Below are 26,041 nucleotides of genomic sequence, written 5' to 3'. Positions count from 1 at the left end.
TGTCTTGTTTACAACCATTTTATAGATGAGGAAAATGAGATTGAGAGATATAAAAATGACTTGCCCAGGATCACACAGCTAATATATATTCAAAGAGGGCTTGAAACCGAGGTTTTCTGATTTTAACTCCAGTTTATCACAAACTTCCCCCACAACCAAGCTAGGTCTGACTTTTCCTTTTGGAACCATGAAGAAGTCTAATTTCAGGGTGGCTAGGTGGCACAGTGGATAAAAGCACCAGCCCTGGAGTCAGGAGTACCTGGGTTCAAATCCTGTCTCAGACACTTAATAATTACCTAGCTGTGTGGCCTTGGGCAAGCCCCTTAATCCCATTTGCCTTGCAAACCTCCCCAAAAAAACCTAAAATAAAAAAAGAAGTCTAATTTTTCTTCTATATGGAAGCCTTTTGAAATCCTTAAAGAATGAATCTTTGATATAATCCTGTCCCCTTCTTCAATCGAAATTTCAAATCCTTCTAAGATCAAATATTCAGCAATAAAGGACCTGGGGCCAAACTGGGTTCTGAGACTTAAAAAAAATTGTATAATTCCATGTGAATACACATGAACTGTCCATCACTTATCCCTCATTCTTGCAGTTGAAAATGATTATGAATGAAAGGTCTAAAAGACTTTCCATCTGAACACAAATTGAGCACCTTCTACAATTCTAGAAACAACTTAAGTTATTTCATTTCTTCCTACCTCTTATCACTGTCTGCAGTCACTTTATATTATTTTTAAACCAAAACATCTAATTTCTTCATGACTCATTTGATGATTTTATGTTATTTTGGACCTATTAAATCCTCCATATGGCAAAATATTTCTTTACAAGATGATTGATCCCTTTACATTTGTTACAAGCTAAACATATATCAAAAAAGCAATCATGTTCCCCCCCCCACCTTGACCCCATGTCATTATGAGAAATTAATGTCCATTATCTCCCCCTTCTTTTTTCTCCCATAGTTTCAATTTATTGCCATTGGAAGAAAAAACACATTTTTTTCTACATGATATTTATATTTTCAGAATGCTGACTGCCATACAAAAATGTGCTTGGAGGAAAGAAGAAACATACTTTACACAACAGATCTGTGCTCCAGGAAGAAGTTTCCGAAGGTAAAAATAGTGATTGAAGGAATTGGGGGGAAAAGAAAACTTCAGACTTTCTGATGGCTTTCGATTCAATGAGAATTGCTTCACTTTTCAAGGTCTTATGATAATGAAAAGAAAATGAATATAACAGGGTTCAAATCCTGCTGACTCATTCAAGCCACATGACCCTGGAAAAGCTGAAGATTGAGCCCAGCACTGGGTGATATAATCTATTTCAGCCTCAGTTTCCTCACAGGTAAAATAGTTATAACTCAAGAGGGAATTGTAGAGATCAAGTTAGGTCGCAGATGTAGAGTGAGTGCTTTGCAAAACTTAAATTGCTTTTAAGTATATTTTGACAACCTGGACCTGTTCTTTATTAGCTAGTTGAGAATACTTTATTTTGTCAGTCTTAGCTTTCTCATTTGTAAAACTGTGCTGTGTGTGTGTGTGTGTGTGTGTGTGTGTGTGTGTGTGTGTGTGTATTAAACAGTTTGCTGGATAGAGATTCAGGAAAATTGAGGTTTCTATCTCATATCAGGCATTGATGATCCATGTGACCTTGGGAAAGTCCCTCATCATTTTTGATCCTCAGTCTCCTCATCTGTAAAATAATAGTAATATTAATTAAAAAGTCCTTAATGTTGTCCTCCTTAGCCAATAAGATTTTGCTTAGCAAAACTTAAACGGTGATATAAATACCAGCCAAGACTAGTGGGGGGGGGGGAACAGCGCCTTTGCCTTTGCCTGGCTTGTTTGTTTACTTAGATCTGAAATTGCATGGATTTTGGGAAGCTTTCATGTAATTTTTGAGAGCATTCTGGGAATGTAGCAGAAAGACAGCTGCATACAAAACTATAATTTCATAATTATAAATCTATCAACACTCACCTTATTTCTTTAAAAAGGCAGGTGTTGCTCTCTTGGAATCTTTCCAAAGATTTCCCACAATTAACAAGATTGTTTTCTGTTTTTGAGTAATTACTATTAGATGGCATTTCATTCCTTCCATTAAAGTGAATGTCATACTTAGGAGATTCTGAAATAATTTATGCTCCCGCCCTTTTGTAAGAGGCAAAGTGGCCTGAAGAATCCATCAGTGAAATCCCTAATTGGCCAGAGGTTAGACCCAAATGTCATTCATTCTCAAATCTACCCTGTAAGTAATCTTTACCTTCAAGATCAAGTTTTAGAAATTTCTTTGAGCAATTTCAGCCTGAAATTCAGGCTTATTAAATAGGAATTCCTGTATACAGCACCCATAAGCAAAGACAAGTTCCTCCAGTTGGGAATTGATGGTACTCCAAAATTCCCAAATTTGAAAATCTCAATTCTGGGGGCACCCTATTCCAGATCACTTATTAGACAGAATTGGAAACCAAGATCCAGGAAAATGATCTCTTAAAAAATCAGAGGAAGAATAATTGGAGCTACATTTGTCTTCTTAAAGGAAAAAAAATGCTAATAAGTGTGAAATTGCTTATAAAACTTAGTCAAAACCAAAGGTTCTTATTTGATTTTTCTTTGGAACAGATTTTGCCCAAATGAACAAGTCTATGAGTCATGAGTTCATTGTTCAGTTACTGACTCTGCCTCTTAATAGATGTAACCTCAGGGCAAATCTCTAACTCTTCTGAACTTCAATTTCTTCTTCCTTTATAAAATGAAAGGATAGAACTAAATGATTATTAAAAGTCTACCTGGAAATGTTAGCTTCAGCAATAGGAGAAGAAAAAGAAATTGAAAGAATTAGAATTGGGAAGGAAGAGACAAAACTGTCACTCGTTACAGATAACATGATGGTATACCTAGAGAATCTCAAAAAAATCATTTAAAAAACTGCTAGAAATAATTAGCAACTTTAGTAAAGTCACAGCATATAAAATAAACCCTCATAAATACTCAACATTTCTATATATGACTTGCAAGATACAGAAGAAAGAGCTAGAAAGAGCAATTCCAGAGTAACCTCAGACAATATAAAATACCTGGGAGTCTATCTGCCAAGGCAAACTGAAAAAGTTTTTGAAAACAATGAAAAAACACTTCTCACACAAATTAAATCAGATTTAAATAACTGGGCAAACATCAACTGCTCATGGATAGGTCGAGCTAATATAATACAATAAAAATGAAAATTCTACCAAAGCTAAAGTGACTGTTTAATGCCCCACCAATCAAAATTCCCAAAAATTAATGAGTTAGAAAAAGTTGCAAGTCAATTTATATGGAAAAATAAAAAGTCAAGAATTTCCAGGGATTCAGTGAAAAAAAGTGCCAAAGAAGGTGGCTTAAACTTACCAGATCTAAAATTATATTATAAAGCATCAGTCATCAAAACTGTCTGGTATTGGCTAAGAAATAGAGTGGTGGATCAGTGGGATAGACTAGGTGCACTAGCAGGAAATGATTATAGTAATCTGAATCTGTTTGACAAACCTAAAGATTCCAGCTACTGGGATAAAAACTCTCTTTGATAAAAATTGTTGAGGAAAATTGGAAGTTAGTCTGGAAGAAACTTAAATTAGACTAACATCTAACACCCTTTACCAAAATAAGATCAAAATGGATACAGGATTTAGACATAAAAAACAATATCACAAGCAAAATAGAAGATCAAGGAATAATTTACCTGTCAGATCTATGGAAAGGGAAGCAGTTTGTGACCAGTGAAGAGGTGGAGAACATCAATAAAAACAAACTAGATAATTTTGATTACATTAATTAAAAAGCTTTTGAACAGAAAAAACTACTGTAACCAAGATCACAAGAAATGTAGTGGGGCAGCTAGGTGGTGCAGTAGATTGAGCACCAGCCCTGGAGTCAGGAGCACCTGAGTTCAAATCCGGCCTCAGACATTTAACAATTACCTAGCTGTGTGGCCTTGGGCAAGCCACTTAACCCCATTGCCTTGCAAAAAAAAAAATCCTAAAAAAACCCCAAATGTAGTAAAGTGGGAAATGATTTTTACAACTAGTATTTCTAACAAAGGACTCATTTCTAAAATTATACAGAGAACTGAGTCAAATTTTCAAAAAAGAAAAAAAAAAAACAAGCCATTCCCCAATTGACAAATGGTCAAAGGATATGCAAAGGCAATTTACAAATGAGGAAATCAAAACTATCTACAGTCATATGAAAAATTGCTCTAAATCACTAATTATTAGAGAATATAACACCTCACACCTCTAAGACTGGTCAATATGACACAAAAGGACAATGATCAATGTTGGAAGGGATGTGGGAAATCTGGGACACTAATACATTATTGGTGGTGCTGTGTACTCATCCAAGATTTCTGGAGAGCAATTTGGAATTACACCCAAAGGGCAACAAAAAATGTGCATGCCCTTTGATCCAGCAATACCACTACTAGGTCTATACCCTGAAGAGATGTTGAAAAAGGGTAAAAACATCACCTGTACAAAAATATTCATAGCAGCCCTGTTTATGGTGGCAAAGAATTGCAATTTAAATAAATGTCCTTCAATTGGGGAATGGCTTAACAAACTGTGGTATATGTATGTGATGGAACACTCTTGTTCTATTAGAAACCAGGAGGGATGGGAATTCAGGGGAGCCTGAAAGGATTTGCATGAACTTAAGCTGAGCAAGATGAGCAGAACCAGGGAAATATTGTACACCCTGATGGTGGCATGGGGGAGATGATCAAACTTGATGGACTTGCTCATTCCTTCACTGCAACAATCAGGGTCAATTTAGGGCTGCCTGTGTTGGAGAATATCATCTGTATTCATAGAAAGAATTGTGAAGTTTAAACAAAGACCAAAGACTATTACCTTTAATTTAGGGAAAAAAAAACATTATCTTTTATGTAATTTTATAATATCTTATAGTTTATTTTCTTCCTTAAGGATATGATTTCTCTCTTATCACATTGAACTTACATCAATGTATACCATGGGCATAATGTAAAGACTAACAAACTGTCTTCTGGGGGGGGGGGGGAGGGAATCGAGATTAGGGGGAAAATTGTAAAACTCAAAATAAATAAAATCTTTAATAAAAGTCTACCTGATTGTTCCTGTGTGGCTGTCTTCTGCTTTTCAAGCATTCATTAGGAACCAACATTGTACAAGAAACTGTAGTCTGCAGTGGGAATACAAAGACAAAAATTAAATTGTCCCTGACTTCGAGAAGCTTACTTTCTATTATAGAAACATAAATTTGGAGGTACACGAAACTGAGTCTTCTAGTTTAATCCTCTCCATTTAGAGATAAGGAAAGTGAGAGATCATGTTTTGTTTCTATTTCCTCATCTATTAAATTGAGGTTGGGAGTTGGGAAAAGTTGAAATGGAGGCAAAATAAAAAGCCAAAAGAAAGATCATTAGTTGGTGGGGGGTGGAGCAACTAGAGTACAGCACTGGCCCTGTAGTCAGGAGGACCTGAATTCAAATCCTATTTCAGACACTTAAGGATTTCCTAGCCATGTGACCTTGGGCAAGTCACTTAACCCTATTACCTTAAATAAATAAAATTTTTAAAGAAAGAAAGATGATTTGGGCATCAAAGAATCTGAGTTCCCCCTCTGTTACTTCCTCCTGGTGTTTATTTAGATAATTTTTCTAATTTTCTTAGACCTAAGTTTCCTCATCTGAAACTAAATTAATAACCAATTGGCATTTATTGAGCACCAGAAACATGTACCAAAACCTGCACTAAGTAATGGAAGAAGGAAAGAAAGAAAGAAAGAAAGAAAGAAAGAAAGAAAGAAAGAAAGAAAGGAAGGAAGAGAAAGGAAAGAAGGAAGGAGAGAGGAAGGAAGGAAGGAAGGAAGGAAGGAAGGAAGGAAGGAAGGAAGGAAGGAAGGAAGGAAGAAGAAAAGAAGGAAGGTATAAAAGAGAGAGAAAACAGAAAGAGAAAGAGAAAGAAAGCAAAAGAAGAGAAAGAAGGAAAGAGAGAAAGAAAAAAGAACAAAGAAACAGAGATAAAGAGAAAGAAAGCAATAGAGGGAAAGGAGAGAATGAATGAAAGAGAAAGAAAGAAAAAGAAAGTTGCAAAGGAACAGAAAGACAGAACGAGAAAGAAAGCAAAAGAAGAGAAAGAGTAGGAAAAGGAGAAAGGAAGCAAGAGAAATAAAGAGAGATAAAGAAAGAAAGGAAGAAAGAAAGAAAGAAAGAAAAAGAAAGAAGGAAAGAAAGAAAGAAAGAAAAAGAAAGAAAGAAAAGAAGGAAGGAAAGAAGAGATCAAGAAAGAAATGAAGGAGGGGAGAAAGGGAGAAAGAAATTTTTAAAAAGCTAAAAAAAAGAAAGGAAGGAAAGAAGCTAAGGAAAAGAGGAAACTGCAGTAGATGGCCTCTAATATTCCTTCCTTCTCTAATTCTATCAAGCATGATCTTAGATAAGCATCAAAGCCTCCTTTTTAGTCCTACATCGTAATAATTTTGAGGATTCTAGTCTTTTTTTTTTTGCATATGAACCTCTCGTGCCAATTGGGCCCAGCAGGGGGCACTGTTTACACTAGAAAGCTGACCCAGGCCTTCATTTGGCTGTCCCAGCCACAGAGCAGCAGCAGGGCTGTTTGCTCCATCAATTAGAAAGCTTTGTCTCTGCATCTTCCCGGGTGTGGAAATGAAGCAGCTCTCGCCGAGATATCTGCTTCGCCTCTCCATCCTGACCATCAGGGAGTCTTAAAGGAGTGCTGGAGGCCGGCCAGGGGGCAGTTAAGCAAATCAGCCTCCCCTCCCTACCCCCGGGTAGGCTGGCAGTGACTATGCGGAGACAGCGCCTGGAAGAGGCGGCTGGGACTCTGAATCTCCATCAGGTCAGGTGTTGGCATCCTAGGTGAACAGCCTGCAGCTGGGGATGACGGCTTGGCCGCTGGGACAGCAAGCTCCTCTGCTACACTCTTTAACAAGTGGTCATTCGAGGCTTTGCTTGGAGACTTCAGGGGACTGACAGATGGATTAGAGATAGAAAGAATGGACCACTAGTCCATTCCCCTTGGTTTTACATATGGGGAAACTGAGACCGAGAGAAATGAAGTGACAGTATTACAGGATCCTAGATGGAAAATACAAAGGAACCTCAGGGCCAGCATATCCACTATCCCCCCCCCACACACACACACACAATTTTACAGATGAGCAAACTAAAGTAGTTAATAAAGAGCAGAGCCAGGTTGTCAAAAACAAAACAAAACAAAACACTGTAATCCTGAAGGAAGCTGCAGATAAGACACTTACTGCCACAGACACTTACTGGTTTTGTGACCTTGTTCAAGTAACTAATCTCTCTCAGTTTCTTTTGTAAAAGGAAAATAATGGGGGCGGCTAGGTGGCGCAGTGGATAAAGCATCGGCCCTGGAGTCGGGAGTACCTGGGTTCAAATCCAGTCTCAGATATTTAAAAATTACCTAGCTGTGTGGCCTTGAGCACGCCACTTAACCCCATTTGCCTTGCAAAAAACCTAAAAAAAAAAAAAAAGGTAAATAATAATACCTACCTCACAGGGTTACTATGAAAATCAAGTGAGAGACTGTGTAAAAAGTTTTGTAAATATGTCTATATATATATATGATTATTATTATTATTATTGCAAGGCAATAGGCAATGGGGTTAAGTGACTTGTCCAAGGTCTCACAACTCAGTAACTATTAAGTGGCTGAGACAGAATTTGAACTCAGGTCCTCCCGACTCCAGGGTGCCACCTAGCGGCCCCTAACTGTTTGTAAATCTTAATGCAGTGTATAGATATTATGATGATGATGGCGACTACTGATGCTGCTGTTACTATGGTAGTATGAACAATACAATGGACCTTTAGTCAAAAAGAGCTGGGTTCAAATGCTTCCTTGAATTAAACATTCAATTGTAAGATCTGGCACAAATCTGGACCTCCATTTCTTCATCAGAAAAATAAAAGAGATGGGACTTGAATTCTAAAGTTCTCTCTAGCAATAAAGTTATGATCCTGTAAAATTCAACACTTTTCACTCTTCTACTCTAAAATGCTGTTTTCTCACATACTTTCATACTTTGGGATAACTAATTATCAGGAAGTGCTCCCTGACATACTGTAATTTGCTCTTAATTCTATCTTCTGGTACCAAATAGAACAGTTCTAATCTTTCTTCCACATAGTAGGTCTTCAAATATTAGAAGAAAGTTTTCATGTTCCCTAGAAACTTTGAATTCTCTAGGTTAAAAATCCCCAGTTCCTTCCACCAATCCTGAAGTGGCACAGTTCCCTTCATTTACACTTTTGAGATATTAAGTTTATGCCACTTACCTGGCACTTTTCCCATATTACCTTGCACCAAAAGGAAGAGAATGTGAGTGTAGGTCGTATCTCCACCACTAGATGGTGGAATCCATGAAAGAAGGAACCATGTCTCATCTGACCTAGTATTCCTAAAGTTATAGTAAGTGCTCAATAAATGTTTGTTGATTGAACGAAGGAAATGAAAATTATAGATGCCAAGGTTACACAACTAATAAAGAACTGCGCCAGGTTCTCAAAAACTTATAAATTTTATTACCAGTCACTAGTGCACCAGAAAAACAAATTCCCCAGAAGGACTGGCAGAGTTAAAATGAATTTGAGTGAATGGACTAGGAAATAGCAAGATGTGATCAGGTTGCATGTTTTGCTTCATTAGTAATTAGATAGCAAAATTCAGTAGGAATGCACTAGATTTGGAATCTTGAGGATCTGAGTTCAAATCTCTCTTTTTGCATTTGGGAAAATTATCTATTCTCTCTGAGACCCAGTTCATTCATTTGCACAACTAAAGTGTTAGACTGTATCTCCAATCCTATCATGCTCTACCTTTAAATTGAAAAACAACTTTTTTTTAAATCAGTTATCAAGCATTAGTTAATGCTTACTATGTATCTGGTGCTCTAATCACAAAGAAAAAAAATGCAATGAGTAGCTAGTCTCACCCAGTTTACCACTGTAATGGGGAAGTCAACATGGGCATAAATGGACACACACATGAGATAAACAGAGTAGATATAGGATTTGTCATCATTTTTGGTGCTTTGTGACCTTGCCAATGTTAATAATAACAACCAACAATAATGCATGGTGTTCCAAAAGTCTTGATGCAGTTTTAACTGCAAGTCTGATTTTGAAAAGTGTTTTACAGCTAAAAAGAACACTGGGTCTGACTTAGAGGACCTGAGTTTAAATGGGAAAAAGGAAATAAATATTGATATAGTGTCTACCAAAGACTACATTAAGTATATTTACAAATATTATCTCATTTAATTCTCCCAACAACTCTGGGGAAGTAAGGAAATGATAATGCCCATTTCTCAGATAAAGAAACTGAGGCAAAGAGAGCAAAGACTTATTCAGGGTCACACAACTAAAAAATGTCTTAACCCTATATTTGAATTTAGGTCTCCCTGATTCCAGGCCCAGCCCTCAATCCACTCTACCACCTAACTAATTCTGATACTTAACTTAGGCTAATCATTTAACTTTCCTGGGTCTCAGTTTTCTCAGTTGTAAAGTGAATGAAGTTGGTCTCCATGACTTCTGAGGTCCTACCCAGCTCTAAATCTAATTTTCTATACTCTTATGAGCCATTATCACAATGGAGTCTCACAATAACCCTTTGAGGAAGGCAGGATAGATATTATTATACAAATAAAAAAATGAGGCTTAGAAGAGCTTGTTTTTACTATTTACCTAAGAAGCATCAGAGGCAGGATTTCAATTCAGTTCTCTCAATTTCAAGTCCAACATTCTTTCCATGAGCCTAAACAGATAATCCAACCTGGAGCCTCAAAACCTGACCTGAGAGTTGTTTTCTCTTCAGAGACCTTCCTTGTCTTTTGTTGCTTTTCTGTCATATTTCACTTTTCATGACCCCATTTGGGATTTTCTTGGCAGAGATACTGAAGTACTTTGCTATTTCTTTTTTCATCTCATTTTACAGACAAAGCAACTGAGGCAGCAAATAGGGTTAAGTGACTTGCCCAGGGTCACACAGCAAATAATTATCTGAGACTGGATTTAAGCTCAATAAGATGAGTCTTCCTGATTCCACCACCTACACTCTAACCACTGTACCACCTACCCTGTCCCTTCCTTGTCTAACCCTAAATAATTGCTTGATGCTATTCACTTCATTTACTCAAGGCTTAGTATGTTTGCTACGAACCAATACACATTTTGACTTGATTCATTGTGTTGTAAAAGCCTGTTCATGTATCTCTTTCCTATTTGCTATTAACTCTCAAATCTCACATAAGCTCCCAGAGAATAAGAACAATCTTTCATTTTCCTTGGATCCCCTCACCCCAACTTCTTCCTTATTGCCCTAAAATAACATTCTTCATGACTGTTTGAATCAAGATTTAGAGCTGGGTAGGACCCACGAAATCAACTAGCTAAGTCCTTCAGTTTTCTAGATATGAAAACTGAATCCCAAGATGTGAGCTCATCACTGGAAAAATAATAAAACCTTGAATTTGAATTCAGGTCCTCTGAGTCTAAACACTGAAGGGACTGGGGAAAAACTGTCACAAGCTAAGGGACTACCAGACAGACTTTTATTGACCAAAGACTTGGAGTCCTCGGGAAGGACAGCAGCAAATATCATTACTATCGGTCTCTGTCGAGAGGCATGAATGAGTCTGAGATAAATGCATTTTCCAATAAATAAGGTTTGGATCCCAGAGTACTGAATATGTATTTAAATGCAGTAAAGGGAACGTGAATAAGGGGAATTAATTTTATTTGTAACAACTAATCTGAAGATTGATTACACTGAGTCGGGCACCAAATGAACCATGTATAAATGTGAACGTTGGGATGGTTTGCATCACAGGGATGGGGAAGACTATGGCCTTTTCAGTAGGTCTCTAGGAGGGGTCCAAGGCAGAAGTGAGGAGGGCCCCATTTTATATCAATCATAAAAGTTGGTCACAGATCAAAAGTTGCCACTATCTCCTTCAGGGATCAGGGTTTGGGTTACTTTTCCATTAAGACAAATTCAGGGAGAGACGTTAGTGAAAATATGGAAAAGGAGGGAGCTGTGTTTTTCTGCCTTACAAAATAGAGAATAAAAGAAAAAGAACATTCAGTCTATTTTCTTCAAAAAATATAATTGCAATATTTAGAAATTAGGCAAAAAGGGAATAGGGGTTGGGAAGCAGAGTAGAAAATATGAGAAGTATGTATCCATATGGGAGGAAGATCATGTTTCACCACTCTTAGCCAGGCCCACACCTTGAAGACTTATTTCTTAGCTAATAGCTAATTGGCTAAATGGGCAAAAACCTAAATAATATACACCAACTAGAATCTCTCAGTTTCCTCAGCTGTTAATAGAATTTTAATTCTAGAATCTGAAGACAGTTAGTGGTGAAATAGGCGATGGTAGTGACTTTATTTTTGCTAAAGCCATATGGGTTTTCTTGTTGGCTTTCCCATCTGGAGATCTGGCTTAAAAAAAAATCAGGTCCATGCTGAGCTAATAGAATCCACTTGAAGCAAAAGTTTTCCTGGATAATAAATACGGTGAGCTAAACACTTCACTACACTATCATTTGCCCACATGGTGTCCTTTTTGAGATTGGTCCTGCAAAGCAACAAACGAGCTAAATGTACACACGTGCCTGGCTCTTTGTAAGGGATCATGGGAATTTGGAAGTTAAGTCAGAACAAGAGTAAGCAGTTGCTTCTTGGGCTCAGGAACAGAGAGCTCATGGGGAAGCAGCAGGCTTACTTTTACTAGGATCTCCTCTCTCTCCGATAAATCAAATTAATTGCATACATGTGCTGAGAGCCCTTTGGGAGCCCCTGCAATAGCCTTTGTGGAGATTAGTGGTCTCTGAGATTTGTTATGAAATTCAGAAATGCATTTGGAAGTAATTTAAGTTAAGGAATTAATGAATTTTTTGCTAAATAATAGATGACTTTTTTTAAATGCAACTTTATTAGTGAGTGAACCTCTGAGCTCATGTTGCTACTTTGGTGAATTGATGTCTAGGAATCCAAAATTCACAACATCTCTAGTCTACATGTTGGAATGGAGCTAAAAGGGAGAAGATAGTGGACTTAAAGGGAGAAAATATTTTATTGTAGTTTCGTAGGAAGGTAAAACATTTGCTAGTATAATCAATAGTCAAGAATACTGGATTTGAGGCATCTAGGTGGTACAGATCTAAAGTCAGGAAATTATAAGTTGAGATTCTGCCTTAGTGTTTAAAAGCTGTATAATCTGGGCAAGTTACTTAACTCAGCCTGTCTCAGTTTCCTCATCTTAAAACAGAGATGATGATGATGAGCATAGCATCTCTCTCCCAGGGTTGTTGTGATGATAAAATGAACTAATATGCTAAAAGTACACTTTGTAGACCTTAAAAGAAATAAAATATGTCCCATTAGTAGTATAATTAGTTGCCAGTAGTAGTAGTAGTAGTAGTAGTAGTAGTAGTAGTAGTAGTAGTAGTAGTAGTAGTAGTAGCAGCAGCAGAAATATTAATAGAAGTGGTAATGGTGATAGTGGTGGTGGTGATGGTAATGCTAATAGTATTTGATATTCAAAGTTTTGAATTTAAATCTTGGTTCTACTACCTGCTAATTTTAATACATTGGATAAATCCTTTCCTACTTCTGAGGCTTACCACCTGTGTGCCCTTGAGCCAATGATTTAACCCCTCTGGATCTCTATTTCCTACTCTGTAAAATGAAGAAGATGAACTTAATATGTTTGAGAGCCATTGTAGATTTCTGTCTATGATTTTATGATCTCTATCTGAACCTCAGTTTCCTGGACAGAAATCATGAAGGTGGGGAGGAACAGCCAATCCTTAAGGCTACTTCCAGCTCTGAATTCATACATGTGTAGTCCTTTGAGTTTCATTTTTCCAAGTCATTACTAAAGATGATATCCTTGTGTAGGGCATCTGGAGAAGGTCCGAGCAATGGCCATATAAGGCAGAAGATGAAGGGAGATTTTCTTAACTATATACACCTGGGGACTAGTGGGCTGTCCTCCCCTAGTTTGTGGTTTTAATACTTGCCATATGGTATCTGCAGCCCAGACCTCCAGAATTTACTGAGACTGAGAAGAGGGAGATGGTTTAGGTTAAGAAGAAAGAAAAGATTTGGGGGACAGGATTCAGACCATGAGTTGGAATTTAGAAAGGAGGCACAGTGTATACAAGGAACATTATTTCTTGCTTTTTATTTGCTTTGTCTGACAAGGGCAGGAGAAGAGAGCAGAGCAGAAAATGGGTTCAGATCCCTCAGTCAGGAATAATGGGGCATGGTATATTTCTTGCCGAACTTGAGAGGTTACGGAAGTTCAGATGAAAAAATATTTATTCTGCGGTAAGTTTTGAGCTGTTTCAGAAATGACAGAAAGCATTCCCAGCTCTTGCATAGTGACTCACTTAGCCCTTCTCCTTTGAGTCAGATTGCTTCTTCAGTTCAAAGGTACACCAGTCCAAAGAGGTAGGAAGAGTGGACAATTACCTGGGTAATTCTCTCCAAAAAATAAATATTGCAAACATCATAATTATAGGTTTTAAGTTTGAATACCAGTTCTTCCAATTAGGAGCTGTGGTGACATTATAAAACTCTATTGATCTCTGAGCTCTACTTTAATAATGTGAAAAACTCAGGAGACTAGATGTCTATAAGTTATTTTCCCATTCTATTATCTCTTATCTTTTTTGGGGGGGAGGGGGAAGCATGTACTTGAGGGATTCTGAATATTCAAACACTTATGGCCTCCAACTATGTTTTTGACTTAGGAAAAGAGATTTCTCAATCACCATTATTTAGGGTTCTTTATTTCAATTCAATAGCAAGAGCAACTTTCTCCCTGGGCCCCTCCAAATAAATAAAACATATGCTTTTCAAGGTACATTGGTGAGGCAGCTAGGGGGCACAGTGGATAGAGCATTGGCCCTAAAGGCAGGAGAATCTGAGTTCAATTCCAGCCTCATACACTTAATACTTACTTAGTTGTGTGACCTTGGGCAAGTCACTTAACCCCATTGTCATACCAAAAAAACCATAAAAACAAAACAAAGGTATCTTGGCTTAATGGAATAGCTCAAGTGATGGATCTAAATGGAAGAGGGCATGAGTTTAACTTAATATGACCAAATCACTTAACCAATATGGAACTTAGTTACCTCCATCCATAAAGTGAGGATAGCAGCACCTTTGGAACTTGCCTCCACAAGGGTGCCATGAGATTTAAATCACACAAAAAAATGCCAAACTGCAAACCTTAAAATAATATAAATTTTTCCAGAGGTGATTTCTAGGGATCCAGCAAAAGTTCACTGAGGATAGCCTTTTCATGGTTTGATAAAGATAGCTGGGTGGTGTAGTGGATAGAGCGCTGGCTTTGGATTCAGAAGGATGAGAGTTTGAATCCAGCCTCAGACACTTGCCACTTACTAGCTGTGTGACCTTAGGGAAGTCACTTAACCCTGATTGCCCCAAATCCAAGGCTATCTCCAGTTGCCCTGATTCATATCTGGCCACTAGTTCTGGAGGAGAATGTGAGCATAGCACCACTCAAATCCAGTTCACATGCTTGTCATGGCATCACCACCCTGATGTCATGGTCTTTTTCAAAAAATGAAGGATAAGCATTCATAGTTCAGTGACTCAAAAGTAGGGAGACCTCTGTTCTAATCCCAGCTCTGCCATTTGCTCCTCAAATGACCTTGGGCAAGTTTCTGGATCTTCCTGGGACCCAATGTCTTCCTCTGGAACATGAGTGAGTTGACCAAAAGAGTTTCCAGTTCTAAATCTACAATCTCATGCTACTGATCTGATAAGGTCCTGAAATGCTGAATTTGCACAAATCTTTATTTCTTCTTTGTAGAGAACTCCTCCCACTCCAACAGAGCTCAACCTATAAGTAAATTCCCTGAGACCTGTAGTAAATGACTTTTCCAGGGACATTCAGCTGCCCTGTGGAATTTAAGATCTGAATTTAGATGTTCCAGAAGCCAAGCCTGGCTCTAGCCTCTGTCTCTGATTCTGGCTACGGAATCAAAAAATCACAAAATACTAGAACGTAAAAGGGCCTCCAAAGTCATTTAATGAATTAAACTACAAGTGATCAAGAATTCAGCTTTTCCTAGAAACTTTCAGTGAAAGAGAACCAGCTGCCTCTCACACCTCTCTTTAGGGGAGCACTAATCATTAGAAGGGGCAACTGGAGGACAAAGTCGAGAGAACACTTGTGAGGAATCAGCAAGACCTGAGTTCAAAGTGAACCTCAGACACCCACTAGCTTTGTGAACTTGGACAAGTCATTCAACTCCAATTGCCTCAGCTTCCTTGTCTGTAAAATGAACTGGATCAAAAAGTGACAAACCACTCCAGTACCTTGGCCAGGAAAATCCCAAATGGAGTCATGAAGAATTGGACCTGACTGAAATGACTGAACAAGCAAATCATTTGAAAAGTTTTCTTGATATCCAACTGGGATTTGCCCTTTTTTTCCAGTTGTCTCCCATTCCTACCAGACATGCCCTATGGGGCCGAGAAGAACACATCTATCCTCTCATCTAAGTGACAGCTCTTGAAATATTTTAAGAGAGTTTATCAAGTCCCACTGAGAATATTCGTCTGTAAGTCGAAGATCCGCAGCTCCTTCTATCCGTCCTCATAGAGCATAATGTCAAGCAATTGGCCATCGTAGAGATCCATTTCTGGATAATCTCTGGCTGATTCATGTTCTTCCTGACATGGGGAGTCCATGATGATTGTAAATGGAGACAGTTAGTTCAATAGCTAGCATTTAAGAAAATTTAGTTTGGAATAATTCTATTCTTTCTATTTCTCTGTGTCTGTGTCTTCTCTGACCAACTCTGTCTTTCTGAGTATCATCTATCTTTTCTTTAGTGTCTCTACTTCTGTTTCTCTTTTTATGCTGCATCTCTACCTCTCCATTCTCTCTGTGTCTCTGTTTATTTCTGTGTCTGTTTTCATCACTCTCCCTCCTTAAAAGGGATTTTGTTTTTATTTTTTTCTTTAAGTATTTACTGCTTTAGACAGTCTTGTGTTGGTGCTCTGATGAGCAGAAATGATGTTGACATATGAAACAGATTAAGGCTCGCTTTCCCATGTATGCTAAGCAGGCCTGGTTTCAGAGGGGCCACCCTGCCCTCTTCCAAGCATATGTTAGAGCAGAATGGCTGCCCCGACACTCTCTTAATCAAGGGAGCACTCCATTTGAGTAGCGGAGGTTTCCTGGGAGAGCAATAAAAGGAGAACCCCATCTGTTAGGATGGATGGGGAGAGGCAGCCCTACCCACACAGGGGAGGTGGGGAGATGCTAGTCCCTTCCCACCTGAAGGTTTTCTGAGATTCGTTTTACCTGGCTTCGACAGTCAGACTGGTTGTGCATCAACAAGATCCCTGTTGGAGGTTTGGGGCGCTCAACTTTCCTTGGGGCATTGGTATCCCAACTTTGCCAGGCAGGAATGGGGTAGGAATGCAAAGGGAGGGGGATTCCGCGGGGAGGATGGTCTCCAGGGAGGGGCACCGTGGGCATTCCCTCCGGCCCTGCTTGGAGCTCGGAAGAGGAGGAGGGAAGGATTTTTCAAGCTGACCTTCCCAATGGGATTCATCATAGGGTAAAGTCAGATGCTTCTCTTTTCAAATGTTGGGGCACTGGTCCTTTTCATTGCCCGAGAGCCCTCCTCCGTCCCCTGAGGGGGATGGAGCGAAGAAGGAAATAGGGGGATTAGCAAGGCATTCCTCGAACCCCCGTCCTTTCTGATCTCCCGAATTCCTTCAGCCCTCTGTTCTGCCCCCTCCTTCCCCTAGAGCCTTCTCTGTCCTCACGCTCCCTGCTCTCAGCAGACCTCCTTTCCCCATCTGCCTCTCATCTTGCCCTCGCACTGGCTCCTTGCCTTGCCCCCTCCCCGCTCGGCGTTTCGCCTTCACCCCCCTTTCGCCCCCCGTCTCCCTCCGCCCTCTGACACCTCCTGGAACTCGGCCTCCCCTGCTTCGCGGGCCCTGGGAGTCCTGGAGGAGAGGAGAGGAGGGGAGGGGAGAGCGGGGGGCAGAGTCTGGAGAGGAGGCGGAGGCAGGCGGAGGCGGGGCCGGGCAAGCAGAGTCGGAGGCAGCCTCAGCCTCGGATGCGGGGAGAGAAAAGTTGTCGGAGCCGGAGCCGGAGCCCGAGGCGGAGCGAGGGGCGCAGGACGGACAGCAGGGCCAGGAGGAGAGGGGCGCGGCGGGCGGGCGGGCAGCCCGGGGCCGGGGGCGGCGGGCCCCGGGAGCGGCGAGCACCAGCGGCGCGGACAGCTCCGGGGCTGCAGCCCCCGGCGGGCCCCGGGGCGCTCCGCGCGCCCAGCTCCCATGGCGCGGAGCCCCGCCGGCCGCTGACCGTGCCCCCCGCCCCGGTGGAGGGGCGCGCGGCTACGATGCGGCGCCCGGACCGGGCTGCGGGCCGAGGGAGCGCCCGGAGGCGGGAGGCGGCGGCGGCGGCGGCCGCGGACCTGTGAGTCCCCGCGAAGCCAAGTCCCCGCGGGATCGGAACCCGAGCCGGAGCCTTGACCATGGGCAGCGAGGGGCCGGCGGCCGGGCCCGGCGGGCAGCTGTGCGGGGCGCTCAGCCTGGTGCTCGGAGCGCTGCTTTACAAAGGTAAGCCGGCCACCTGTGCCTCCGGGTCTCGCCGTGCCTGGGGGGCTCCCCCGGGGACCCCAGAGCCAGAGCCCCGAGGGCTGACCCGGGGGAGGGAGAGGCGCCCTTGGCCGCAGCGGCTGGGGAGGCAGTGCGAGTTCCGGAGGGAGGGCAGGGAGGGCAGGGGAAAGTTTCTTCTCGTCAAGTCCGGGAGTCGGGCGCCTGGGTGCGTGGCCCAAAGCCGCAGCCCTAGCGCCTCTGGACCGCACAGCCGGCCGCCCCTCGGACAGGTGATCTCCAAGCGTCTTTATTCCGAGACGTGAAGGGCCAGGGAAGATCACCCTCAGGTGTCCAGCTTTGGAGACATATGGGGAAGGGCTGGCAGAAAAAGTTAGACAGCCCCTTCTCCCCCCACCCCAGCACACACAAGTGGGTACATGCACACCCTCACACCACACACACACACACACACACACACACACACACACTCATGGGATTTTCTTGAGGCCCTGGTTGGCATCTCTCCCCCTGGGGCTGTCCAAATGACGTAAGGGGGATTACTCGGGGAAAAAAAGACTGGCCATTGTTGATGGGGCAACTCTCCTGCTAGCCTCCTCTGCCAGCCTGCAGCTCCTCCACCCCCCCGAAACCCTGAGAGACAGCCTGCCCCCCTCCAGTTCCTTCTAGGAGCCAAGCCAGGCTCCATGATTTAGTGGGAGGGGGAGACCAGAGAGGGAAGAAAGCAGAATGGGAAGAAATGAGGTGACCCCAGAAGGGGAAGGAAAAAGGATTGCCCATTCTGGGCCCACATGCGTAGAGAGACCATATTGCTGACTGAAAAGTTGGGAGATGCCGGCCACAAAGAGAAAACTGTGGGGGGCTCCAATCCTGCGCAGGGGCTGCAAACTGGGGCCCTGAGGGATGGGATGGGTATGAGGGAGTGATAAGGGCTTGCCTCAGGGAACTGCTGAGAATTCAGAGACTGCCACTGGACAGATCTCAGTCTGCCCAATTGCTTCTAGAGGAATCGCAGAGCAGAGGAAGATGAAGATGAAAGGCTCAGAGCTCTTACAGAGCTGAGTGAGGTTGATATTAGGAGGATTAGAGAGGAACACAAGAGACACTGCAAACAACCGAGCATTGTCAAGAGCAAGGCTCATCATTGGCTAGGGTGTGCTAGAGAGACGATGGCATCGGTGCCAAGGACGGCCAAGACCAGCAGCAGCTGTCGGGAGCCTCAGAGGGAGGGTCATGGAGAATAAAAGGGTAAAATATTAGTTTCCTGCCCAGTGGAGTGTGTGTGAGCCCAGGGTTTAGCAATTCCATTCTGGGTTCCTGAAAAGAGAGCCAGTTAGTTAAACTTATCAGCCAAGGTGTTTTACAAGCTTCTATTTTGCTCTCTCCCTAGGAGATGTCTTTTCTGCTCTAGCTCCTGGGGATTGGGCAGACTCCTTCAGAGCTGAAGTCCAACTAAATGAAAATCACTTATTCTCTCTTGCCTCTTTCCCCCCCTAAAGCTTTTTAAATTTAGACTGGAAGTGCATTGGTAGTGACATGTTGCCAATTGATGTTAAAAAGTTGCATTTGCTTTTCAAAAGTCATTATTCTAAGTGTGAAATTCCAGGAAAAATCCACATTTGGTGGGGCTGTAGGCTCAGCTATAATGTTGTGCTAGACTTCCCTTATTTAGCTACAGTAGAGAGAAAATCCATTCTGGTTAGAATACTGTTAGCTCTAACCCCTTGTATTTAGATAGAAGAACCAGTCATTCAGAGTTCCAAGCAATTGATCTTCCCCCAGGGGGAAAAATTCTTCCTTCCCCCCCTCTTTGGAAGCTTCAAAAGTAAAAAGAGGTGTGACCCAAAAGTTAGGAAGCTTCTATTCAGGTCCTGAAATCACCAGCTGTGTGACCCTGGGTAAATCATTTCCTTGACCCTCAGTGTCCTTTTAAAAAAAAATCAGTCTTTCCTCTACCTATTCTACAGGTTCATTGGAAAGGTAAAATAAAAGAGGAGAGAGAAAGACAGTGTCCAAGTTAGGATGTCAGGGAAATAGAAGGTGGTATTGTTTTTATAATTCAAAAAAATGGATCATCACACCATCCATTTTATGCTCTATGCTCAGTGGTATGTTATGAGGACCAAATGAAATAATGTATCAAGAGGGAGCTTTGCATTGTCTAAAGTGTCTTTATAGATATGAAAAGGAAGAATTATTGGTTTGCTTATTTCTTTTTATTCAATAGAATTTTGACTTGTTAGAGCATTCTTGGTCAGATCTTATTTGCAGGTTCAGACGAAATCTATTTTTCCTTTGCCATCAGAAGGATAGGTGGGCAACTTTAGGGGGCAGCAGAATGTTAAGGCTAGGCAAATAGAATAGTGAGAATTGTACTCTTTAAACTATTTTTTTAGTCTGTGTTCAATTCCTTTATAATGATTATAAAGAGAGTTTCTCTTTTATTTTTAGGGTACAGGAAAAGGAAGGGAAAGGGAACCTGCTAAGGATGGGCAAGAGGGTGGAAAATAATCATTCCCTACCCCATTCTAAGGTATCTTGTGGAAAGGGAAAGTTTTTAGACTCTTGTCTTATTTTATTCTCCCTTTAAAAGAGCAGCTCTTTCCTTCCAAGAATGAAGTACAGATTTCTGGAATCCTTGAAACCGCTGTATCAATTTTTAATACCAATTGTGTGTTTATTTTTGACTGCAGATCTGGAGACTTTGCTGCACGTCATTGCTTGAAATAGATTTAATTGTTATAAGGAGGATCCAGAAATAGGAAGGACATTTCAAGTAGTGGATTTTTCTTGAACCTTAAGATATGGGAGTAAGAAGGAAAGATCCAGTCACCCTTAGTCAGGAGCCAATAGTTTGTCTTCTCTGATCTGAATTTGGGGACAGGGACATGATGGATTTCAGGGATATCCAGGGTGAGGGAAGTTAAGGTAAGAGGTCAGAAAATCACAAAGTCATAGATGTAGACCTGAAAGTGAACTTAATCATCTAGTGTGATCCTCCCATTTTTCATGACTTGCCCTAGGTCACACAGATTAAACTGGGATTTGAATCTAGGTCATAGTATCATAGATAAATATCTGAGACTGTATTGTCCACCTACTCTAGCTCCCTCCACTTTTTAGATGAGGAAACTGAGGCCAATAGAAATGAAGTGACTTAACAAGTAATAAGGGAATTTCAGTAACCAAGATTCAAAACCAGACCCACTGACTCCAAATCCAGTATTCATTCCACTGTGCTTTTTTGAGGGTTGGAACTCTGATAACCACTGCTGAGCACAACCCTAAGACCTCTGGGAAAGTCAGAAAAGAACAATGGGGTGTTAAGCAGGTAGTGAGGATAAGCAGCTCCCTGGAGCAAGGCACCAGGCAGATGGGAGGAGACTAGGTACCGCCCTTCCACTCCCCAAGCCTTGATGCCAAAGAATGAGAACCCCTGCTGCCTAAGATAGAAAATACCATTTTCCTCAAGGAATGATCCCATGCTGGGTTCCAGATTCCAGAGCAGACTTTGAAACAGACAAGCTTCCCAGTTGTTGAGAGGTGTGCTACCCAGTCAATTATCTGGACCCCTGGCTCCGCCACATGCTCTGGGGCATCTCACCACTCATTCGCAGCTCCACTGAGTTCAGCTGGAGTCAGGGGAAGGAGACACTCACATGAATTGATTTTGTTCTTAGCAGTCCTGGGCAAAGGAGATTAAAATTCTTGTTTAAACCAAGGATTTGGGATTATCTGTGGATTTCATTTATCTGTGCTCTCTCTCCATCCCCATGACACTAACAATTGAGAGTTGACTTTAAAAGACATTTTCTTTGATGGTTATAGGCAAACCTCACTAATGTGGACTGATTAGAAGGGAAGCCAGTGGCTGGTAGCTAGTTAGACTTAATGGGGTATATGACTTATAGGATATTTTTTATGCACTGTAGTTTTATTACTCTCAAGTACATACTCTACAGATAAGGCAAAACCATAGAAATTAGCTCTCAAAGTGGTGTTAAGCAGAGATTCTTTGGACATGCATCAATGGGTAATAGGAATGGTCTTTACTTAATAGCTTGCAGATAGTTGGTTTCCGTTGTATGTATGTCAATGAGTGAGTTTTAGCTGTTTGAATACAGCGCATTCCATTAAGGAGTCTATAACTCCACTACCCCTCACAGCCATGGAACACGAGTTTTTGTTCCTACTCAGTTACTCATTTTCTTTCATTTGATTTCACATGGCAGCTAGGTGGCGCAGTGGATAGCTCTCTGGGCCTAGAATCAGAAGGACCTAAGAGTAAATTTGGCCTTAGAAACTTATTAGCTGTGTGACTCTAGGCAAGTCACTTACCCTCTGCTTGCCTTGGTTTCCCCCATATGCAAAACAGAGATAATAATAGCATCTATTCTACTGTTGGTTTGAAATAACTGAAATGTTAACCCTTTACTCAGGTCAAACCTCAACCCCTGGAGGCCTTGTCTTTTCGGTCATCCTCAAGTTGTCTTAGGAGGACAACTGCTTGTCTACATTCATTTTGTGACAAGATCCTGTCTGTTTGTGGAGGAAATCTGGAGAGTTTATAAATTTCTGACCTATTCTACCATCTTCTCAGAATACCTAATCAAGGCCTAAGCATTCCCAGGGTTGTGAGGATCACATGAGACAATAATTATAAAGTGTTTTGCTAATCTATTAGATAGATAGTAGATTGATTAATAGATCGGATAGATACACAGAGAGAAAAATGATAGATAATACATTAGAGAGATCAATACATAGATAAATTATAGATCAGATGGGTATACAGATAGATAGAAAGCTAGCTAGCTAGCTAGCTAGATGATAGCCAGAGAAATGATGAATTGACTAGAGAAATAGACAGAACAAACATATAGGTAGAATGAGGAAAAAAGGAATTTTCTTCTCTTCCATGTAAGATATAGGTGTGGGTATGGGATACTGTAAATACTCTTGGGTCATGATAGAATGATAGATTTAGAGCTGTAAGGAAGCTGTCACCATTTGGTCTAACTCTCCCCTCCTCATGTCCAGTTACAGATTAAATGACTGTCTATCATCAGAGAGGCAGTAAATAGGTCAATTAGTTTTGCAGAACTGCTTTTTCTTCCTCTACCTTTTTTATTCTGTGTTACAAATAAAGACTCTGAAGGGGGGGGCAAATTCAGAAATCAGGGTGATATAAAAGCAAAAATATATGCACGAAAACCTTAGCTCCCCAAGTGGCCAGATGGAACAAACATTTCTAATCCTTGGTCTCTAGACCAATGCTATCCCTTCCTCTCAAGAATTTAAAACTGCTTATTTGTGTCCATCACTGTGTTTGTCTGTTCCTTATCAGTAATAAGTGAATGCTCCAATGCATATTTGAAGGGGAAGGGACAGGAGACAGAAAGGGGAAGGGAAGGAGGAGACAGACTTCTTTCTCCTCTTCTCCCCCTTACATTCCCCATCTCCCTAACCCCAAGAAAAAGAGAAGCAATATTTGTTGTAGGTGATCGGGAGACTTCAAAGAAACCTGACCCAGAAGTTCAAGACTTATCTATAGAAAACAGCGTGATTGACCTCTCCCTTTCTCCCCCACCATCATCCATGTGCCAAGGCATCTTGAGCTCTCAAGAGGGACGGCCTATAAGGCATGAGAAACCACAGAGAAGAATTCTGTGGTTACACAACAAAACTGAGGAATGACCAGAATAGAAATGAATCGACACCCCAGGGGAAGGTTCAGTCTAAGTGTTAGTTAAAGAAATGGGCAAATTTTATGAAGAAGATTAGCAAATGAGAAATGTTGGTGCAGTCCTTAGGCCTCCTTTGGGCACTAAACTAAAAAATTGACATGTTATGCTTTAAAAAAGAGTTTAATCTTAATTCCCCTTTGCCCAGTTTCACAATATTCTTGGTCTTGCTTCTAACTCCCACTATCTCTCTTTGGGTTCTTAGAAGCCTGAGAGACTTAAAAAGCAGTTATCCCATCCCTCCTTAGTGAAAATGTTGCCCAAGTTTACATATTTAGTACTTTTAATCTTTCATCCAGAATCAGTCCCTCTGGCCCTTAATTATAATGTTTGCTTTTCTCACTGTTTCCTTATGCTCTCTCTGTGGACTGGAGGAGATATATAAACAGGAATATAACACTAACCAATGTTGTGCCTGGTGGTTGGTTAATGTAATTCTCTGGGATGAATTTTGTAGCAATAAAGGATTCTTGTATTCTCAAAATAAACTCAGTGACTTATCATGGCAGGAAAGAGATAAAGAGGTGAGGAATTGAGCAGAAATTGGAGAAAAGGGGAAGAGGAAAAAAGAAGAAGAAGAGGAAGGAGGGGTCGAGTCAGGCAGAGAAGGATGGAAGCAGGGAGAGGGTGAGGAAGAAGGAGGACAGAAAGAAAGAGAAGGGAAGAAGGAGAAGAGAGATTTTCAAAAAAGGGGGATTGGGGGAGACTTAAATAGAGAAGGATGGAGGGTGAGAAAGAGGATGGGGAAAAGGGAAGGAGAAAAAGAGGTGGGGAAAGGAGAATGAGACAAAGTAGAGAAGAGGAGAAGGAAGGGAAGAGGGAATCAGGTTGAGAAAGATGGAGGGAGGAAAGAGAGGAAAAAGGAGGAGAAAGAGGACTTGAGAAAAAGAGAAGAAAAGAATGAGCAGAAATAAAAAGGCAATAGAGGAGGGACAAGAGGGAAAGGAGAGAAAGGAATGGAAAGAAAGGAAAAAATAGAGGGGGTAAGACAAAAGAGAAAGAATGAGAGAGATAAAGGGAAGAGGAGAGGAAAGGGGCATGATAGAGGGGAAGAAAGACAAAGGATAAAAGATGAGATGAAGAAGGAGAGGGAAGGCAGAGAACGAGAAGGAGAGAGATAGAGACAGAGACAGAGAGAGACAGAGAGAGAGAGAGAGAGAGAGAGAGAGAGAGAGAGAGAGAGAAAGAGAGAGAATTGACTGAGGTTCATTCTTATTTACTACAAGTTAAAATTTTAAAAGAATATTCATTGATTCAATAAAGGTTGTAATACTGAAATGTATGGTTTTATCCTTCCAGTGAATCACAAGCATTTTCTAGGAAGTCCTACAATCCCTGCTCTTTCTTTGTTCTTATCTGACTTTTGACTAATGACAGGGAGGAGACAACAGAGTAATATAGAAAATGACCTGAATTTGGAGACACAGGGTTCAATCCCAGTTTTGCTTCTATGTGACTTTGGGTAAGTGATTCAGTCATTCTGGGCCTCAGTTTTGTCTTTTATAAAATGAAGAATGACCTCTAAGGTGTTTTTCAGGTCTAAAGTCTTGGATTTTTTCCCCTTTTAAGTTTTTTGTCAAGTCTTCATATATATATGAATGCCCCAAATATCTCTGAAAAATTGGGAGTTGGTTTCTGCTCCACTGGCCTGTGTGATGCAGTAAGAACATTCCCATTATTCCTCGGGTTGGGTGGAGGCTGAGAGAGGATACATTCTGGCTTATGTGATAAGACCCTATGGAAGACCTGTGGGCAGATTCATCCATCTCCAAATGCAGAAGGTGATGCTGCTACATTTTACCCTGGATTGCAAAGCTGGAAAATGCATCCTTTTCATATGGGGATTCTCAAGAGGTTTTTGACTCCTCTCTGCACTTAGAGCTCTCTCCATCATTCAGACTTTATGTCCCCCCAAACACTCATCTCTACTCAGCTCTGCCTGACAGTTGCTCTATAAATTTGACCAGTTAATTTATTAATTGGCAAGTTATGCCCTGTCCTTGCAAAGGAACCAGATGTGCCAGAGTCTTATTATGATCCAAGAGTTTCCATTAGATGGTTGCGGAGCCTCACAGGAGGAACAATGAGAGAATGCAAGGGGTAGAGAGATAACCAGAATTGTTTCTTGCCTCTGCAGACTACCTCACTCACCATTCACATCTTTCTGAATTCTGTATGGATCAACTTCCAAGTTTCCCTGTCTGTTCATTGATTGTTGTTATCTAGGCCGATCAAATCACATCTGGAATATTCTGTTCGTTTCGAGGTGCTGCAATATAATCGAAGTCGTAGTAGCAGCTGCAGTAGCAGTGGCAGTCATTGTCCATCATCCTAGTGGTAGCAATAAGGAGGCAGCTAAGTAGTACAGTGGCTAGAGCCTTGGCCTTGAAATCAGGAGGACAGAAGTTCAAATCCTGTCTTAGACACTTGACTAACTGTGTGACCTTGGGCAAGCCACTTAACCCTGATTGCCTCACATCCAGGGCCATCTCCTGTCATCCTGAATAATATTTAGTCACCTAACCTAGATGATTCTGGAGGAGAAAGGGAGGCTGGGGACTTAACACAGCATTCCCTTACTCAAATCTAATTCG

The 26,041-nt window shown here is 41.3% G+C and overlaps 1 protein-coding gene across 1 annotated transcript in view; it reads left to right on the top strand.

Moving 5' to 3' along the window:
- Positions 1-17,621: 17,621 nt before the first annotated feature.
- Positions 17,622-26,041, top strand: part of TMEM132C (transmembrane protein 132C) — a 540,167-nt gene continuing 531,747 nt past the window's right edge. The window contains exon 1 of the mRNA XM_074205334.1: positions 17,622-17,706. Within this exon, the coding sequence (XP_074061435.1) occupies positions 17,622-17,706 (85 nt within the window). The remainder of the gene's footprint in view (positions 17,707-26,041) is intronic.

The sequence above is a fragment of the Macrotis lagotis genome, chromosome X (assembly GCF_037893015.1).
Source record: "Macrotis lagotis isolate mMagLag1 chromosome X, bilby.v1.9.chrom.fasta, whole genome shotgun sequence".
Taxonomy (NCBI): Eukaryota; Metazoa; Chordata; class Mammalia; order Peramelemorphia; family Peramelidae; genus Macrotis; species Macrotis lagotis.
This window is presented reverse-complemented; position numbering and strand designations above follow the sequence as displayed.